The 19,703-nt window shown below is 60.6% G+C and overlaps 2 protein-coding genes across 6 annotated transcripts in view; both read left to right on the top strand.

Moving 5' to 3' along the window:
- Positions 1–9,955, top strand: part of ZNF512B (zinc finger protein 512B) — a 41,773-nt gene extending 31,818 nt beyond the window's left edge. For all 3 annotated transcript variants that reach the window (XM_062589587.1, XM_062589589.1, XM_062589588.1), the window contains 2 exons: positions 2,366–2,464; positions 2,898–9,955. In XM_062589587.1, coding sequence (XP_062445571.1) covers positions 2,366–2,464; positions 2,898–3,191 — 393 coding nt within the window. In that variant the 3' untranslated portion in view covers positions 3,192–9,955. The remainder of the gene's footprint in view (positions 1–2,365; positions 2,465–2,897) is intronic.
- Positions 9,956–11,887: 1,932 nt separating this feature from the next.
- The window catches only part of UCKL1 (uridine-cytidine kinase 1 like 1), a 28,373-nt gene continuing 20,557 nt past the window's right edge, over positions 11,888–19,703 (top strand). For 2 of the 3 annotated variants that reach the window (XM_062589591.1, XM_062589590.1), the window contains exon 1: positions 19,132–19,532. In XM_062589591.1, the coding sequence (XP_062445575.1) occupies positions 19,465–19,532 (68 nt within the window). In that variant the 5' untranslated portion in view covers positions 19,132–19,464. Of the gene's footprint in view, positions 11,996–19,131; positions 19,533–19,703 lie in introns of those variants that run through there. The other variant, XM_062589592.1, reaches the window with a different exon arrangement.

Raw genomic sequence — 19,703 nt, forward strand, 5'->3', positions numbered from 1 at the left:
TGGCCATTTGACGTTTTTGCACCATCTCGGTCCATGGCCTGACCCAGCTGCTCACTGCTGCACCGTTCTCCTGGGCAGGACAGGACCCTCGCGACAGGCAGCCGAAAGCAGAGGCCTGGGCCTTGCAGATGTCAGGGAGGGGATTTAGCTCGCTTCTGAGCCTAGGAGGAGAGATCTCGCCTGTGCAAACATCCTCACTTGAGGGTCAAGACCTTCGACACAGCTAGGGCCTCAGGGATGGGGAGTCTGAGTAGCGCCAGCTCCCCAGGACCCCACTGCCCTAGCCGGGTAAGGCTGCTGCTCCAGCCAGCAAACATGGTCAGCAGCATGTCAAACAGCTCAGAGCCAAGAAGGAAAGCTTGGAAGCTGAACCTTTTCCAAGGGCTGTGGGAATTAGGGCCCTTTCTCCATGGATTTGCGCAGCAAACCTTGCATCCCCTCAGGAATCTGTACAGAGAGGCAGCTCTGCATGTAACGGTGCGTTGTGTCCCTGGAATGGAAAAGGCAATGGTCTGTCTAGGGACTTGGGGGTGCCCACCGACACAAGCTCTGCTCCGCTTGCTAGACAGAGCAGTAAATGGGCTCCAGTGGCCTGTAGCCACCGCAGGAGGAGGCATCAGGAGCTCAGCGTAGGTCCCTTAGACTGGAACTGAGTAAGAGCTAGTAAAGCTTTATACTCTGAAACGTTTCCAGCTGCAGCTTCCATTGAACATAGCTTCCCGGAGGCAGCTCCACTACATACCCCATGGTTATTAAAAACAAACTTCTGCACTGCACCAACACTAGCTGGAACATCAAGCCCTAATGAGCTCATTTAGAAAACAGGCTGCAGAGATCCAGCAGAAGAAGCAGAATTTATGCAGGATAAAGTGCAAATGTTGGAGACAACATCAGTTCTTTTGCTAATGTGCAGAATCAGGCAGCCCATGAGCAAACAGCCTTGGGGGGGGGGGAGATGGAGGCTCTGAGGATGGCGCAGGCCTGTGTTAACACCACCTTGCTTGCACCGGCACGCCTGGCAGCCCGGCTGGCTCGTCTGCAGGTGCCGTTGTTACCGCTCCAGTACCTGCCTGCAGAAAGCACCTAGCCATTTGCATAAGGATTTTATTTAAGCTCACGACCACATTGCCCCGGTCTGGCGAGTCTGACGTAGCCCGCCCTGGGGCCAGGGGCTGTCCTTCCCGCAGGCGTGGGGCACAGCGAGGGCAGGGGCTGCGGGTCCCCCAGCTGCCGACCGTGGCTCCCAGTGCGAGACTCAGAGCCTGGGGCTCCAGGTCCCTACCCGGGGGCTCTGCCCGCACCCACTGCAGCCTGCGCAGGAAGCATTTGCTGTGGTCACGAAGAGTTTGACTAGAGCAATGAGTTTAGCTTTGCAGTGGAAACATGCGTAGCCAACCATGGCAAAACCAGAGTCACTCACATGGCCCCTCTGGAGCTGGCTTGAGCGATCTTTTCTGTAAAATCTTACGGAACTGGTTGAAATACATCAAGCATTAACAAGGGTGAAGAAGACTCCCAGACCCTGCCCCATCCTCAGAAGGGATTGATGAGCTGAGATGATTTTTGCATGAGTATTTATGAAGGTGGCTTGCAGCAGGCCCAGGCCTGCCTGCGCACTGCCTGTCTTAGAAATGAAAGACCTGTCTAACTCCAGATTTACAGCACGGACCCAGTTCTGGAGGAATTCCCACAGAGCATATATATCGCCTGAAGGGGCCCATCCATGAGCCCCTAGTCAATAGAGAGCACATTATCTCCCGTGTGCCGTGAACTGCAGCAGCACAGAGAGATCAGTCATTCTCACAAGGGCTCTCATGACAGAAATCCAGCAGTTGCTGCATCTCTTTGACAGCGTAGAAGGAAAATTAGGTGAGTCTGTTGGACGTAAATTAGATGACTGTTCAGTCCCAGTAGATGGCAGATTTGCTGACGGCAGGAAATGGGGCATTCGGCCACGTTAGCCTCCCGTGCGCACGCCTGTGGGCACACGCGTGGTGCTGGTGATAACGCAGCAACTGGTACTTGTAACGCACAGACAGCAACACCCCCCCCCCCGAGCTGGTAGGAACCTGCGCTTTGATGCCTGGTTTTCCTGCCGTGGTGGCCCACGCTGCTGCCCGGTGGTGGCAGCCGTGCTAACGCTGCCCAGGTAGGCTGACAGAGCAGAGTCCTGCTGCAGTTGTGACCTCCTGGCCTGGGACCGAGGGCCAGCGGAGACCTTGTGTGTTGGAAATGAACGTTTCTTTTCCGTCGCTTCAGGCCTCCTTTCACAGAGGTCCGTGGCTGGAGGAAGGGCAGGGGACGCGGCTCCTTCGGGCCGTGCTTGGCTCTGCTCCGGGCTGCAGGGGGATGCTCTCTTTTGCAGGGGGACCACTCAGTCGGCAAGTACCGCTGCCTCCTGTGCCAGAAGGAGTTCAGCTCCGAAAGCGGCGTGAAGTACCACATCATCAAGGCTCACTCAGAGGTAAGGAAGCGGCTAGGGCTGGCCTGGGCTGTTCCCTGCTAAAACGAGCCCGTGTTTGCTGTCCGCCCCCTCCATCCTGTCTGCGTGGCGTGCAGCATCGCTGCTCAGCAGCAGCATTGCTGCAACGGGTTCTCGACGTGGCGCAGACCTTGCGCATCTTGTCATGCCGGGGGGAGAGACCTTGCTGGCCCTCTTCGGGTCCCTGACACCCCCGGGCTGGCCATGGCTGCTCAGCACCCACCAGCTCATCATCGGAGAGGCCCCTGCTTCTCATCGGGCGATGACAGCGGGGTGCGGACAGGTGTCCTGCCTGGCTGCGGGGAGGAGGGCAGGAGTGGCAGCGGTCAGCATGTGCTGGGCACATCCAGCCCGAGGGATCACGCCATCCGAGGAAGGTCCCTAACCAGCCACCCTGGTCTCCTCCCGGATGCAGAACTGGTTCCGGACCTCCGCCGAGTCCAACCGAAAAAAGAAAAGCAGGGAACAGCTTTCTTCCAGCAAGGAGGAGAAAAAGAAAAGCACAAGCGGGAAGAAAAGGGGGAGGAAACCCAAGGAGAGGCCTCCAGAAACGTCCCTGAAAGGCAGAGAGAGCGTGGCAGTAAAGACTAATCACAAGAAAATGCTAGAGCACTGGGAAGGCTCCCGCTGCAGCCCCGACGGGGAGGAGCGCGTCCCCAAGCCCCCCAGCCACCGGAAGGCGGGAGCCAGTAAGATGCCCGAGAAATGAGCAGCTCAGAGACTTGTCTCCGAGGATTCGTTTACAGCCCAGGGTAACAGGGTGGGGGTCGCTCCCGGTTTTCTGTCCCCCCCCCCTTCCTCTTTCCACATCCCCCACCCTTCACTCACCCCCTTTTTACAAAAAAAAAAAAAGAAAAAAAGACAAAAAAATACCAGTTAACCACTTTAAGCAAAGTCATGGACCTTGTTTCACACTGGAAAACAAACAGGATCAAGCAAGCTGGACCGCTCTCTACCCCTCGCTGCCCATGTACATACCCCTCTGCCTTCACGCTGCTGCGCCGAGGCGGGCTGTCTGTCCGTCCTGCCCCTGCCCGGCGCCGTGCTGCCTTCCCCCTCTGCCCCTTCCCCAGGACTTTCCTCCTATCTCTGTGCGTGAAACTGGTGACGCGTAAGTGAAAGAGAAGTGCAATGGCAGCAGGGCCTCCTTGGACAGGGCCGCTCTGCGGCTGGCTGTGCTGGGGCGGGGGACGGCCGGACGCAGCGGCTCTCCCCGCTGCCCACGTCCCAGTCCGGCCAGTCCAGTCCGGCAGGGAAACCTTGGGCAGGCTGGAGCCTTCTCGTGCAGGCGCCGCCTGCGTTCCTGCACCCGGGGAGACGTTTCCAAAGATGTTTAACCCAAGCAAACGGCCAGGCAGGGTCAGGAAGGGCCAGGGAACAGCAGGGCCTGGCAGCAGGCACCGGGGGAGACTGGGTGGTGCTTTCCCCACAGCGTGTTCCCAGCACGGAGCGGAGAACCATGCTGGGGCTGTCCTTGGCAGGGATCTCCTCCGCGGTCTGCTGGCTTCGTGGCCTGCTGTGATTGCTCGGGGCAGTGGTTCATCTTCATCGTCGGAGCTGGCGAGAGCGAGCCGCATGGAGCCACGAGCAGGCGGAGTCGGGAGAACGCCGTGGCAGCGCCGGCGGTCCCGAGGAGCAGGGGAGGCAGGGCAGGGCTGGATGCGGGCTTGCCTCGTGCAGGGTGCGAGAAGGGAGGTCGGGAGAGGTGCTGAGCACTCGCAGCCCCCCTGGAGGTCGATGGGGGAGGAGGGTTGCTGTAGGACAGGTTCGCTGGTTTAGTGGAAGGTTGTGGAAATGCTCTTAGCACCTTGGAGCGTCACTGGGAGACAGGGAGGAGAACCTGTGGGATGTGGGAGAGCTGCAGCCTGTTGCTTAGATGCTCTTTGCAAACATACCTGGACACAAAGTACTGTACCGAGCTGCTGCTGATCCCGTACAGCCGACCCGCGAGCCGCGGAGCTGGGTGGGCAGCGCCGGAGAAGGCTCTGAACGGAGCGGGCAGGCAGGGCTGAGCAGCAGAGCCTGCGGCCAGCTGCCCTGCAGGGGATTTCACGTTCCCTCTCCTGCCCCGACCTCAGAGGTGAGGATTGCCCAGCCTGGGGGAGAGCGGGCGGACGTGGGACGGGAGCAGCTCCCGTGCTGAATCACGGCGGCAGCCCCAGGGCCGCCTGTCCCCAGGGCCGGGAGCAGTCCCTGCGTTTGCTCGCCCAGCTCCTTCGCCAGGCTGGGGGGAGGTCCGTAACGGGGCCAGGGGCAGCACCAAGTGACAATCATGGCTCCTGCTTTCCGGCGAGTCCCAGCTGGTGCCCGCTGGACAAGGCACATTGCATACGGCTTGTCCCTCGGTTGGGGCATGCTGCAGCTCCTGGGGACGAGTCTCTGCTCCCCTCAAATGCACCTGAGCCCCCGACCATCCCCCTTGGAAAGGGGATTTGGAATGAGGGTCTCTGAAAGATGCATTTTTCCTTGCTTGTTTTCTGTTCCTGGTCTTTTTCTCTGTATTTTCCCGCACTAATAGCATCATAACACCTCGTTCTGACCTGGAGGAAACCATCCCCAGACCAAAATGTGTCTGTCTCTAGACAAAAACCAGGCTACCTCTATCCTTGGGATACGGACACGTCTCGCTGCAGCCCGAAAGGCGGTTACAACAGTTTTCTCTCGGTAACAGAACGAAAACCTTAATTTTGCTTTTCATTCGTTCCCCTGCTCGGGACTTGGGAAGGTGATGTCTGTGGGGGAGGCAAAGTTCTGCTTTTACTTTAGTCAATTAAAATCTCAACCCTCGCTTTCCCCCGCTGCTCTGCACGGCCCGTCCTCCGCCCCGCCGAGGCGCAGGATTGCTTTTGTGCTCCGAGGAACCGTGCAGCGATAATTAACGCCCGTCTCGACTGACACGGCATTGCTGCTGCGGAGGAAGAGGGAGAGACACGGTTGTTGCCCGCGTTGGGGAAACGCTCCTTTGGGGCGCCTCTGCTCGCGCCCCCGCCGCGGCTCCGGCAGCTGGGTGCGGGGATCTGCGTTTGCCCCGGCAGCGCTCGGCCGCGGAGGCGAGAAAACCCTGTCCGCGCGTTCGCCCGGTGTTTAGGTGTTTACAGAAGACTGTTAGTTGCGTCGGGCTTTAAAGCAATTAGTGAGACAACTTAATTAGTCGCTGTGGCTCATCCTGTTTGTCTCTCGCGCTTCAGCTGAGCTTTGTTTTGATGGGTACAAATCTTATCCCCTTGGGGAAGGGCGATGCTTTCAGTAACGGCAAGACCTGAACTCTCGCAGCCTGCAAAACCTTTGCGGAACGGCAGCGGGGGGATGTTCGCCTGCAGAGGCGGGGGGAGAGGGCGCGAGCGCGGGACTTCGTGCGATGGCTCGATGGCTCGTTGGGTAGCAGGAGCCCAGGGGCTGGCGCCTGCTTGGCGCGGAGCCCGGCGGAGCAGCCAGTGCTGCAAGACGCCGTGAGGAGGCTGCTATTGCCCCGGGCCCGAGAAAAACGTGCTCAGAAGCACCGCCGGGCCGGGCCGTCCTTGGCCGGCACCGGCACCGCAGCGGGAGGTCGGGCCCGGGGAGGTGCGGGGCGACGGTGTATACTCTTCAGGTTGTTATCAGCTGCAAAAAGAGAGGGAGCAGCGGTTTGGAGCAACTGCGCAGGGCGGCAAGGGGACACTGGCAGCACCTGGGAGCTCCAGGAAAGCGGCACAGAGTTATGCACTGAAATCTCTACATTGGTGCTTTAAGTGGCCTGTTCTGGGATGTTTTTTTCTCCCCAAAACGGCCAAGAATCTGGCAGCTTTTGCTGATGCGAGAGGGAGCTGCTGGCTCCAAAAATCAGCTCACTTATTTAGGAGCCTAAGTATGGAGTCAGAGGCTCCCTCCAGGCTCCTGCTCATTGAATAGCTGCAAACGAGGTGCCGCCGGGGAGCCGCGATGCCCCGGCGAGCCGAAAGCGGAGCCGGGGCGGCACGCCGAGGCTGCTGGCGCTGCCGGGGGCTGGCGAGCCCGCGCGCGCCCTGCCCGCTGGCTGCACCGCCGCAGCCGCGGCTTCGCCGGTTGCTCAGGTGATTCTTTTCCTTATTCCCCTTGGTCCCAGTGGAAAGAGAGCAAGGTCTGGGAAAGCCATAAATCCTTGGTGACAGCTCACCCCAGCGGGGGGAGGGGATGCCTAGAAAAGTCTGAAGACTTCCTCCCAAAAGAGATTGATTCATTTTCTTCCAAAATCCTCCTTCCCTAGAGGGATGTGGCTAAAATGACTGTGGTTTAGGACTCGCTGCTTGGGCCTCCCTGCAGCTCGCAGGCTGCGTCGGCGGCTGCAGCCCCTCTGCTTGGCAGGGGGAGCGGACCGGGACTCGCCTTGAAAACGGCCCTGCGTTTCGAGGCGGCCTCGGGACGCAGCGGGGGGAAGGCGTGTTGCGTTGTCGCTCCCGCGCGGAGCAGAGCCTGCCTCGGGCGTCAGTCCCCGGCTTGGCGCGGGGTTTTACCTTCCTGCCGGCGGCCGAAAGCCGTGAGGTCCGTGCCTGCGTCCCAGCGCACGCAGGCGCGTGCCGCTCGGAGAAAGCACCGCTCCCCGCTGCGCGCGGGGAGGATCGGGCACGGCGACTGCCGGGTCCGGGCTGCAAACGGGCCGCGGCGGGCGGTGCCGAAGGTTTCGCGTGAGCGGCGACGTCGTGCTGAGCTTGCGCGGGGCGAACGAGCCGCCCGTGCGCCGCGGCCGTGCCGGCCGCCGCTCGCGCGTTCGCACCCGTGCGCTGCCCGAAAGGCTGCTCGTCGCCCGCGCTGGGGAACATCGCAGGGCTCGGTGCTCGCTAACGCGTAGTTAATGTGATTCGCGTTGGTTAAATTAGGACGCGGCGCTCTGCGCCGTACGGGTGCCGCCGCGGAGCTCGGCCCGGGCACGGCCGGTTTCCCGGTCTGCGGGGAGGGGTCGGTGCCGTGCCAGGCCTGCCGGCAGCGGGGCGAAACCACCCGAGGCGCCCGGGCTTGGCTGTCGTCGCCGTCCCTCTGCCGTCGCGGAGGCAGCACTCCCGTCGTCCGATGGAAAATTTTACAAGAAATTGAGCTCTTCAAGGTTCTTTTCCTTAAAAGGTATTTTTTCCCCACGAGGCATTAGTCAAAGAGGAAAACGTTCTCCCACTGCTTTCTCCTTTGTAAAGGAGGAGAAGTTCTGCAAAAAGCATTAATGATCATGAAAGTAGACGGATATATTTTTTCTGAAGTGCTGTCACGTAGCCAGAGCCGGCGGCGAGGGAGCCCTGAGCTGTTTGCAGCTGGCTGCCTCGCCGCGAGCCGCCCGGAGCCTCCCGCGGCGCCGCGCGGCCCGGCAAATCCCAACCGACGCGAAGCCGAGCGCGGGGCCGAGAGCGGAAAGCCGAAAGCGGAGCGTTAGAGCGGAGCGGGGCCCGCGGGGCCCGAGGAGAGAGGGCAGCGCCGGCGGGGAGCGCGTCCTGCCCCGGCTGCCTTCTGCTGGCCTGCGGCCAGCCGGGGACCGGGAGCTCGGCTCGCTGAACGTGAATCCGTTTCTTCCTGGGCCTCTGGTCCCGGCGATCCGGCTGGATCGTGCCAAGCCAAAGGGACCCCAGCTTCCACGGCAGAAAGGGCCCAAAGGTTTTATTTTCATTGCAGGTGAAAAACTAAATGGAATAATAACTCATCAGCGATGAGTCTTGATGCAGACGTTACACAGCTTGTCCCAGATTTCAGCGGGAACCGCTGCGTCCGTCTCGCTACCCGAGTCGATGGTGCAAATCCCCATTTGCTTCCGCAGCGGCAGCTTTCAAAGAGAGAAGCCGAGGCCGGGGAGGGAGCGCGAGGCTGGAGCAGACCGCGAGCGGCCGGGCGCCCCCGGGCCCTCCGCCCCGGCCGCGCGGGAGCGGGACCTCCCAGGGCGGCGCGGTGCGTCCCGCTCGGGAGCTCGCCCCGAACACAAGCAGGCGCCGGCACAAGCTCCTCATTCTCCGTTTTCTTTTCTTTGCCCAACCGCTTTGCCAGGAGCGAGTCCTCAAAGCCAAGTCGGTGCAGATCCCGGTGTCCCGAGGTCTGGGAGAGAGCAGCCCAGTTGCCCCCGAGGGACCGTCGTCCGGAAAGGCGGGTGAAGGCGGCTGCTGTTGCTCGGGGTGGGGGTCCCAGCAGGCACCCCCCGGGGCAGGGGAGGGCGCTGCGAAAGTCGGGGCGTTCTGCGCCGCGCGCCCTCGCGGCGGGAAAGCGGACGGTCTCTGCCTCGCCGTTCCCGCTTCTGCCGCCATCGCTCTCCTTGGCTCCCGCGGCCCCAGGACGCGCCGGAGCGGGCAGGCGGGGAAGGGGGAGCCCGGGCCGGGGGCGCCGCTGCCCGGCGAGGGGCTGGAGCGAGGCGCTCCGAGGGGGTGGGCGAGCTCGGCCGCAGCCCGGACGGGCCGTTCACACCTTTATTTCCGCGCTTCTGCGGGGAAAGCGGGGCGAGAGAGCTCCTTCCCCGCTCGCTGCCCTTCGCCAAAGCGATCACGGGAGCGGTGGCCGGGGGCCGAGCCCCGCCGCGCAGCGCCGTCGGGCATCGCTGCGGGACGTTGCCTTCCTCGGTGGCTCCCGGCGCAGGCGAAGGCGCTCGGGGCGCGCGGCCGCGGCGCGTCCCCTCGGCCAGGACCCTGCTGCGGGAGGGACCCGCCGGGCACCCTCGCCCCGGGTCCGCTGTCCTGCAGGCGCTGGGCCGTCTCCCGCCCGGCGCTGCGCCAGCCCGGCCGCGCGGCGACGCCGGACCTGCGCTTTGCAAAGCAAAGGGCTAACCTTGGAGCGGGTTTCTGGGCGGGCGGGCAGCCTCGCGTCCCGTTGCTCGTGCAAACCTGGCAGCAGCCTCCCCGAAACGGCTCCCGCAGCTCCGCTTGCAGGTAGCGGGCAGGAAGCCTCACCGCGAGCCCGGCGCGGTCGGCTGCACCCCGACAGCAAACGCACCGTTCGGGGCAGGGAGAAGCGGCCGCCTCCGAGCACGTCCCGCGGGGACACGTCCCTCCCCGAGGTCGCCGCCGCGGACAGGAGCGCCGAAAGGGGCCCAGCGAGCTGCCCCCAGCCGGGAGACTCACGCACGTTCACGTAGGGACCGATTCGTTCTTTTCTTTCTCTCCTTGGTGCCACCCATTCCACAGCATATCCGAATGTTTCTCGTCAATGCCAGTTATTAGTGCATAAGTGTATTTTGGGGAAAAAAACAAAATGGAAAAAAAAAGAATTTTCAATTTATCACTTGTAACCATATATATAAATATATAAATATATATATTAAAAAGTGTTTATTTGCAAAAAATAAAATTGTTTTAACAGTAAACTATCTTATAATAAACTCCCAATTTGTGACGATCTGTTCTTTTGTTAATCATTGACAAATCCTCAGTTTGAGAGTACTGTAATAAACAGCTATTAATAACAGCGCCACTGAACACCTAGAAGGGATAAACTCTATGTACTGTATGTATTAAAAACAGCTGTATCAAATAAATGTTTATTGATTTTTTATTATTACTATTATTGTTGTTTTGCAGTTTGGTGTGAGAGTTTGTTGGAAGCAAGGGGGTCCCGGCTAGGGGGGGTGAGCTGCAGACGGCCCTCGCTGCCGCTTTGCCGACGCGGTTCCCGGAGGCGCTTGCAGCTCGGTTCAAGCCCAGGCCAGTTTTCCTGGTCCCTCGATGGGCACAAGCACGCGGGAAGCGGCCGCATCGAGAGGCCCCGCGATCGGATGGGCTGTTCCAGCAGCACCTCCAGCCTCGCGGGGGAGGACGTTTCCCGGGAAATGTGCTGGCTGCGTCTCTCCCGGCAGATCCACCCGGAGCCTGCCCTTGGCACGTTGCACAGGGATGCTCCCACGGGCAGCCCAGACCCCCAGGGGCATCTCAGACCCCCAGGGCAGTCCCTGGACCCAGGGGGCAGTTTGGACCCCCAGGGGCAGCTCGGACCCCTGGGGCAGTCCCTGGACCCAGGGGGCAATTTGGACCCCCAGGGCAGCTCGGACTCCCAGGGGCAGCTCAGAACCCCGGGGCAGCCCCTGGACCTGGGGTGCAGCTCGGACCCCCGGGGCAGTCCCTGGACCCAAGGGGCAGCTCGGACCCCCAGGGGCAGCTCGGGCCCCCGGGGCAGTCCCTGGACCCGGGGGGCAGCTCGGACCCCCAGGGGCAGCACGGACCCCCAGGGCAGTCCCTGGACCCGGGGGGCAGCTCGGACCCCCAGGGGCAGCTCGGGCCCCTGGGGCAGCTCGGACCCCCAGGGCAGTCCCTGGACCTGGGGGGCAGCTCGGACCCCCAGGGGCAGCACGGACCCCCAGGGGCAGCTCGGGCCCCCGGGGCAGTCCCTGGACCCGGGGGGCAGCTCGGACCCCCAGGGGCAGCTCGGGCCCCCGGGGCAGTCCCTGGACCTGGGGGGCTGCTCGGACCCCCAGGGGCAGCTCGGGCCCCTGGGGCAGTCCCTGGACCCGGGGGGCAGCTCGGACCCCCAGGGGCAGCTCGGACCCCCGGGGCAGCTCGGACCCCCGGGGCAGTCCCTGGACCCAGGGGGCAGCTCGGACCCCCAGGGGCAGCTCGTACCCCCGGGGCAGTCCCTGGACCTTGCTGCCCTGGAGCCCAAGGCAGGGACATCCATGCAGGGCCGCAGCCCGGTGGCAGCAACAGCAGTCGGGATGGGGTGGAAAAGCCCTAGATCTCGTCCTCTGCTCTCACGCAGGAGCTTCACGCCGGTGCTTGCGGGGGAGACGCGTCTAACTGTGCCGCTTCCAGCCCTCTGGGGAGCGGCAACGACCGGGTTTCGTCCTTCCTCCGGCGAGAGCCGCCGCGAGGCGAGGGAAGCCGCCGCGGACGGCCCCGGCCTAGTGCCACTGGATGGAGCTCGTGTTACGGCCAAGCTCGCCGGGCTCCGCCAGGCCCAGCAGGAGCCTCCAGGCAGGGCGCAAGACTCCGAAAACCGGGGTGAGGAGCCGGTGAGGCAGGACCGGGGCGGGGGGGGCAAAACGGTTCTCCCGGGGCGTCGCGGGATGGCGGCGGCGGCGGGAAGCGGCAGCGCTTTGCACAGGGCCTCGGGGCGCAGCAGGGAAATCCCGCTGACAGGGACGGTGCGCACGGCCGCGCCGGCCGGCCTGGCCTCCGGCTGCGCTCGGGGCGGGGCCCTCGCTCCAGGAGCGCGGCGAAACCCCCCGCCCAGGCCCGCCACGACCCTCCCGTCCTGCGGCGGCTCCCGGAGCCACCGACACTGCAGCTCCCGCGGTGCCGCGCCCCCCCCCCCCCCAGGACTACAACTCCCGTGGTGCCGCGCGGCCCCCCCAGGACTACAGCTCCCATGGGGCCGCGCGGCCCCCCCAGGACTACAGCTCCCATGGGGCCGCGCTGCCGCCCCGTCCGCCTGACTACAGCTCCCGTGATGCCGCGCGGCGGCGGGCCCCGCCCCCGGCCCGGCCCGCCCCGGCCCGCCGGGCCCGCCGCCTCCCCTCCCCTCGCACCGGCGCACCGGGAGCACCATGGCCGCGGCCCCGGCGGTCGAGGGGGGCCCGGCGGAGCGGCCGGCGGCGCCGGAGGACAGGTAAGGGCTGCCGCGGGGGCCGGCAGCAGCGCTGCGCCGGCCTGGTTGCCATGGCATCGCCCGCGGAGGGGCCGCGCTGCCGCCAAGCACGGCCCGGCCCGGCCCGGCCCGCGCGGAGCCGGCCTCATCCCCGGGACAGCGCCGGGCGAAGCGGCTGTCCCGCCGCGGAGCTGCCTGCACGGTCTGGGGCAGGGTTTGCGGCCTCGTGTGCCACCCGCCCCTCGGGGCACAGGGACGTCGCGCCCCGCAGCTGGGTGCAGCCCCCGGGTCGGGGCCTGCGGGACAGGGATGCCCCCCCGGGGCTGCCCGCGCCATCTGGGACGGAGCCCCGGCGGTGGGCATGAGCCCCCCGGGCAGTCTGTGCCGCCCGGAATTGAGCACTGGGGCCAGGGAAGTCCCCAAGGGCTGTCCGTGCCACCTGGGATCGAGCCCTGGGGACAGGAGTGTCCCCCCAGGGTTGTCTGTGCCCTGGGTCAAGTCCTGGGGGCAGGAATGGAGAGGAATGCCCCCCCCCAGGGTTGTCTGTGCCCTGGGTCAAGTCCTGGGGGCAGGAATGGAGAGGAATGCCCCTCCCCCCCGGGTTGTCTGTGCCGTGGGATCAAGTCCGGGGGACAGGAATGTCTCCCCAGTGTTGTCTGTGCCTGGGGACAGGGATGTCCCCCGAAGCTGCCCAGGATCGATTGCTGAGGACAGAGATGTCCCCCAAGGGCTGTCCGTGCTGCCCCTAGGACGCCTGGGGCCAGAGCACTGGGGTGATCCGCAAAGGTGCGTGGTGCTCACAGCTGAGCTGGGGTGATCTGCCCTCGGGGTCCTGCTGCCAGCAGGGTTTGAAGCTGCCCCGCTGCGTCGTGCCCTTTCTGGAGCTGCTTCCCCCTCAGGGCCAGGCCTGGCGACGGCGTCGTCTTCGTCACCTGGCCCTGCTAGGGGAGGCCGTGCTGGGCGGGAGGGCGAGCAGGCTTCCTGTGTCGCTGCCCGGCTTGTCAGTGCCCCCGTGACACATCCTGTCCCGTTACGGAGCGGTGCAATGTGGTTGATTGCTTGCAAAATTGCTCACTGCGATCGTCATAGGCGGCTCTTGCTGTGGCCCTAGAGCCAGTTTCCGGGCGGCCCCACGGAGCGCCGCAGCCGAACTTCTGCTGCCTTCAATGGCACAAGGGCGTTGGTGGGGCTGGAGCCTCCCTGAAACCACTGCTCGCCTTTACCTTGCTTTCCTGGAAAAAAACTTCTTCTGCACTGAAGTCTTTCAACAAAGACAGTTTCTTAATGTAGTAGATTTGCATATCGCAACCTTTGGAAAGTTTCTAGGAAGCATGCTCCCAGCTGGGGCTCAGTCACTGCTTTTCTTCTTCCTCGTTGGATTTTGTCATGACTGGCAGATTAATCCGCGGTGAGGATTGGTCGCTGAAACGTGCTGAACTTGAGCTGTTTGTAGGTGAACCGGTGTGTGTGCGTCCACTTTAGAGAACGTGAGGTGCTGGTGAAGCGGGGAGGGGAAACCTCCCTGCCATTTCCTATCAGAGGAGAAACATGTATTTTTTCCCCCACTCAGAAGACAGATTTTTCCCTTTCTTTTTCAAATGCTTTTGTCCTTGGGCTGAGAGGAGAATAATCGATTCCAAATATGAAACGCCCAGGCAGCCTCTCAGAGCACGACCGAAGTGCTGCTCGCATTGCAGTCTTTGTTTTTCACTCCTGGAACGGGACCCGCGGGAGCACGCCTGCGCTCAGCAGGAGCCGATGGTCCCTGATGCAGAGAATGACCTTGGCTGTGACCACAGAGAAGAAAACTTTCAAACTTGGGTGCTGTGATTCTTTGCTGAACAAGCTGGGCTCCAAGTGAGTCAGTGAAAAACAGACCACTTATTTCGATAGCTAAATATGGACCCAGCCTTTGAAATGTTGCCCGTGCCCTTCCTGTGAGTCAGTTGCATCAGTTTGTAAAATGGAGATTGTGAACGTTAGTTAAGTATTAGGGGAAGAAAGAGCCTTACTGAGTAATACTAGTTAGATAGGGGATGAGTAACTGAATTGTATAACGGCATCTATTTTAACCAAGGAGCAGGCTGCCGGTTAAATTGACCACGGGGTTTCCATGTTCCAGCAGGGAGAGAATGCTGGCTTCACTTTGTATAAATAGCAGCAAGACAATTGGTTTTGAAAAGAAAAATGTTTATCCTTTTGTATTTAGTAATCAAAGCCCTTAACAGAGTTTAAAACTGTGTGCATGTGAACCATGCAGGGGCCTATTTCTCTCCATGCTTCCAGCACTGATGGAGAATAATTAGAGGCAAGGCAGGGACACCGCTGCAAAGCATGGTGCAAGTTCAGGGAAAACTGAGCTCTGAGCTGGGTTTCTTTTGAAGAAGTCCTGGCTGCTGGAGGCAATCGCTGTAACAGTCCAGGCTGCTGGCCCCGTCCTGTCCTGCCTGGGTCACTTGGCATTTTGGCCGAGGCCGTGGAGCTGGCGCTTCTCTTGCTCTCTCCCTGGGATGGGTTTGCAAGAGAAGGAAGTGGCAGGTCTCTTGCGGGCTTTGGTGTCTAGGCATTTCCCACTATGAGGGCCCCGGGCATCCTCTTGGCATCCGCCAGAGCTGGTGGCAGAGCGAGGGCAGGTCGGTCCCTCCATCCTGATGCTCAGGGCTTCAGAGCCTTTTTTGTGTGTTCCCCACAGCAGACTTGTTCTCTGGACCAGCTGACCAACAGCGTCATCAGGGTGATGGGATCCCGCAGCGTCTCACTGTGGTTGCTGAGTGAGGCTGTTCCTGGTGCAGGGCAGCACCACATAAAATAAGGGTTCACATCCTCTTTTTGCACTAGGCCGTAGCAATGCTCTCGACCTGATGCACAAAGGATGCAGGTGCAGCCTGCTGCCTGTCGAAGCTGGACTGAAGTAAGTCCTCTCCTGCTGGTGGGAAGGAAGGATTCTTCCCCCATCCCAGTCCAGGAGCTGCTGAACAGGCTGACTGAGTCTCAGGTCCTTGTGCTTAGCCTTATTGTTGCCCCAAATTCAGTGGGAACATCAACTTTCTAGCGAACCCAGGCGTAGCGAGTCTGTTGCCTGCGTGAGACGTTTGCGCAGCGAGCGCTCGCCGTCCGTGTCAGGCCTGGATCCCGTGCTCTTGCGTTACCGCAGCAGGGTCTGCGTCCTGCCCCGTGGCTGTGCTGAGCGGCAGCGGCTGCTGCGGGCAAGCTGTTCGCGCAGCAAAGGACGAGCTGCGGCCAGAGGGCTGTTCGCAGAGGTGCTTGCTCAGCGCGGTGTGCAATCCTGTGTCCTTCCCACCCCAGCTTAGCAGGCTGGGCAGACAGTGACTTGATTGTGGACCAGGTCATCTGTCACTTGGAAACTATCTGGAGATCAGACTGAGCTTCGTAGTACAATTATTTTCAGCTTAAGTAAGATACAAAAGCCAGATCTAACTCCAGGTTGGTACATGCAGACCAAGGCAAACTCCAGAAAACCAAATACTTAATAACATGTTCTGAGATAGGAATGAAATGAGATAGGAACCACCTTCAAACTCATGCGGTTCCTGCTCCTCTGCACAGCTGTGATGAGAGCTCGGTGAGTGACCCAGGGCCTGCCCTGCCTTGGACAAAAGAGCTTCTCCTGTTAGTTAACATACACATCGAAGCCAAGCTGTATTTTAATGCAAGCACCTCTTATCTTTTGGCTAGATGTTTCCTGAGCTTTTACGTGGCCTGCATGAATTCGATCACAATATTCGGATTACAGTGACCAAAACAGGAAAAACCATGTTCAATTTGGCTGCCGTCCTTAAATCCTAAGGAAAAACAATTGATCAACTTTCCATCTCTGGAAGAAAGGTGGAGGAGGAAAAGGGGACTCCAGTATCTTGTGAATCAGAACGTGTCCCATCCTGAATTCTCTGGGATAATTTTATAGTTCCTAGCTGCCCAGCAGTGACTGTCCCTCTCCCACCCGTGCAGTAGCCTGCATCGCCCTTGCTGCAGGTAAAGTCCTCTTTTCCCCATCTCCAGCACACATGGAGAACATCTTCGTCTCTTCCTGTGTGACGATCTTCATGTAATACAAGGAGCTCAGGTGTGCTTTTTTATTTCACTTTTTTTTTTAGATTAAACAATTCTATTTCTTCAACTCTCCTTACAGAATGAAGTGAGTTGAAGTAGTTGCTTCCCATACAACTTCATTAACCTTCACCATTTTACTGTTTCTTGCAATATTAAGTCCAGCTTCTGGAGTCCTGTGATTATAGAGAATCAATTTGCACTTAAAAATCTTCTAGAAGAAAAAAGTCTGAAAACATGATCTTTGGCCGGTTTAAGAGCTCAGAAACCAGGAAGCCACCTGACGAGCCGTCTGATTTCCCTGAGACATCTCGCTCCTTGAGAGCTGGTCTCACACCGTGGAGTTGGCACCATTTTTGCACGACTGTCGCTGGCGGTATCGCAGACTGTTCGTCTGGAAGATCAGCACGGTCTTTGCGGGAGGCGATGTTTGTTACCGGAAGGCAGAGCTCTCCGTCCTGCTTCCGCGTGATACCTATCATTCTTTTTAGCACTCTGTGTCCCCACACCAGCTCTTTGCTCCAGGTCGGGGGTGATTTGCGAAGGCAATGTTTGACATTACTGAGGGCTTTTTTTTTTCTTGTTACTGGGATTAAAAGTTGTTTTAGGCAATTCTCTTCCTACCTGGGAGCTCAATGAGGATGTTGAATAAGCTGTTGAGAGAATTGGTCCCATTGCTTGGACATTTTAAACAAAGACAGGAAAAAAGGCACCAGGGAGTATGTGATAAGGAACAATGATACATTGGCAAGGACTTGTTAAGTTCAAATTTCTTGTCCTTTTTTTTTCTTCTTCTTTAGTAGAAAAGAATAGAAATCGCTATGGAAAAGAATTTTATTTTTAAACTTTTGAAAGGGCTTTTGCAGAGAAAGGGGAATTGATACTAAAATTACAGGATGGAAAAGGTTCCTTTGATCATCAGTCATTTTATTGGCATTGTTAGGGGTAGTGGCGAAGGCCAGCAGTTTGAGCTGGGGACATGTTACCTCTGCAAACCTCTGTCACAGTTTCCCTCTTCCTTCAGTCAGCTATTCAGAGGCCAAAGTCTTTTCCTAAATGTCCCTGGTTTTTAGCAGTATTAAAGGGCAAGCAATTAGTAATTAGAGATTTGTTTCAGTATAATGTTCTCCTCTGTCAGTCCCGCTGCTGGGCATGAACAGAAGCGTACTGGTGTGTACCTTACAAGACTGGGACTTCCTAGCTAAGAAATCGTTCTCTTGATGTCCTTTGGGATTTATTCTCTGTTTCTAGAATCAGCAGTATTGCATTAAATGGGACCCATGTCTCAGTGCAGGCAGGATCCAGGCACTTGGGCTTTTTCTTTCAGAGCCAACTGGAGTTTGGTTTCAGCTACATATGTGGCTTCACGGGAAAAATCTGGCCCTTGAATGCCGCACTTGCCCCACTGAAGGGCAGAGGCTGCGAGGAGGCCGTGTGCGGTGCTCCAGATCTGCTCCAAAGAGCAGTCCCCGCTCTGGGTGTCCCAGAGCTGGGCTCGAGGCCTCGGCGGGTGGGCTAGCCTGCGAGCTGGGCGCAGCAGGAGCTCGCCTGCCAGCGCGCACAGAGCTGGGCAGGCGCTGCCAGGTCTCGCTGGCGTGCCTGAGAGTGCCGCAGGACACCGCTTGTGCCGGAGGTCACATCGGGAGCTCCTCTGTGCTGGCAGACCTGGAGGTCCGGTCGTGTTTGGTGCTGCCCATGCTATGGCAGCACTTTGAGTTGGGACACGTGGGTGCAATGTGTCCCAGTTTCTGGAATAACCCCAGTGCATCTGGAATGGCTGAGGGAGAGGTCTTTTCACTCTTTCTGGATCTGTCTCCCAACATCCGTCCCGGCTTGATGCTAAATGACAGAGGAGCATCCTCTGCTGCTCCTCCGCTGGAGACGGGTGCGGTGAAGCAGAGCTCTTGTCTAGCCGGCACGGAAGGCGGGTTGGGGAGCTTATTCGGTATGTGCAGGACATCATCGTGACTCACTGTGTCACTGGCAGAACGTGCTTGCTGCTCCCTGCTTAGGGTTTTGATGTGACCTCAGCTACCTCCTCCCTTCCGCATCAGCCAAGTACTGTTTGTTGGGTGCTGCTCTTGCCTCAGCCCATATGGTGCATATGGGTGTCACATGGAGGCGTCCGTGACTTGGGAGCGTTGTCCGGAACCGCTGCAGACAACTTCTCGTGTGCCATGGGAAAATAAACGGCCTGCAGGCTCCTGTTTGCTCTAGCTGACTGCTCCGGGGCTGCCCCAGGCCCTTTCTGCCATGGTGCCCAGTCGTCTCTGATCCTTCGCTGGGTATCTGGTCCTTCGCCCCTGGCTGCTTACGAGGGGCGAGGAGCCGCTGGGAAGCTGCGCCGCTGAACGGCAGGGAGGGCAGCAAGCGCCTGGCAGCGGGAAGGCTGGGAGCGCGCAGCGCGGAGGCCTAGGCAGCCGGGGGCACGTTATTCTTAGTCCGCCACAGCCCCCCGGGGTGTTGAGTTTCAGCAGCTTGTTTACGCTGAGGCCGGAGAGCGAGGAGACGGCAAGGGGCAGCTGAGCGGCCGCGGGAGCGCTCGGGGCCGGACCTGCCTGCCGCGTGGGGCTCTCCAGCCCCGCGCCGTCCCCGCAGGGCTGCCCCAGCACGCCGGCGCGGGCAGCAGCGCCCCGGCCCCGAGCCCGCGCCGGTGCCTGCGGCTCCAGCGGCGCGCGCCAGGCCGTCCGCTTGGGCCCCAATCCGTGTCCCCCTGCCCCGAGGCCGTTCCCCCTCCCCCCCGCCCACCCACTGGAGCACCCGCCGGCGCCGGCACTGGTGCCAGCAGCCTTCACCCGCGCCCGGGGGCTCGGCAGCCCCGGCGCCCGCTCGCTTACCGGGCGGCAGGGCCGATCTCCGCGCTCGCCGAGCCGGCTCTGAATGTCAGAGGCAGGTGAACGAACCCTGCTCCCGAAGAGCACCGGCACGCCGGGTGTTTATTTGTCTGTCACCAGGGGGGCGGTTAGAGGAGGTGTCACTTCTGCCCCCCCCCCTTTTTCTTTAATCAAGCCAGTGCTATTAATATCAGGTAATGAACGTAATCTCTAGGTTAAGCTATCCTCTTATGCGCGCCGACCACTCCACAACTCCAAGCACAAGACACTCCCCCGGCAGTGCTCCTCTTTCCTCCATCCTCCTGTCCCTGTCCTGTGCTACCGCTTCGGGCCCTGCACTTCGGCTAGGGGTTTGCCTCCAGCCCGGCCCCCTCGGGGCCCGATCCCCCCGCGCGCCCCTCCGTCGGCGGCGACGCTCCTGCGCATGGCTTCTCTCTGCGCGGTTCGTGCCGAGCGCTTCGCTCGCGCGGCAGCCCGATCCTAGCGCCTTGGGCACGGAGAGACGGGAAGCCAAAAAATCCACGGGCACGCACGTAGAGCCAGCACCCCTCTGCCCGGGATCGCCTGGATCTCTGCAGTGGGGTCAAAATGAGCAGTCCTCCCACCTACTCCGGCGTCCGGATATCGGGCTGCTGGGCCCTTGGGCCTGAAGGCAGGTGAGTGCCCCCTTTGCTTCGGTTTGGCGGTTTTTTCCTGTTTTCTGGGGAGCAGATTCTCGGCTGCCCTGCTCCTGGCAGCCCTGCTCCCGCTTGGCTGAGGCTGGGAAATCGCAGGCAGCAGCTGGGGGAAAGATCAGCTTCCCACGGGACGCGGGACAAAACCAGTGC

Source organism: Rhea pennata, chromosome 16 (assembly GCF_028389875.1).
Source record: "Rhea pennata isolate bPtePen1 chromosome 16, bPtePen1.pri, whole genome shotgun sequence".
Lineage (NCBI taxonomy): Eukaryota > Metazoa > Chordata > Aves > Rheiformes > Rheidae > Rhea > Rhea pennata.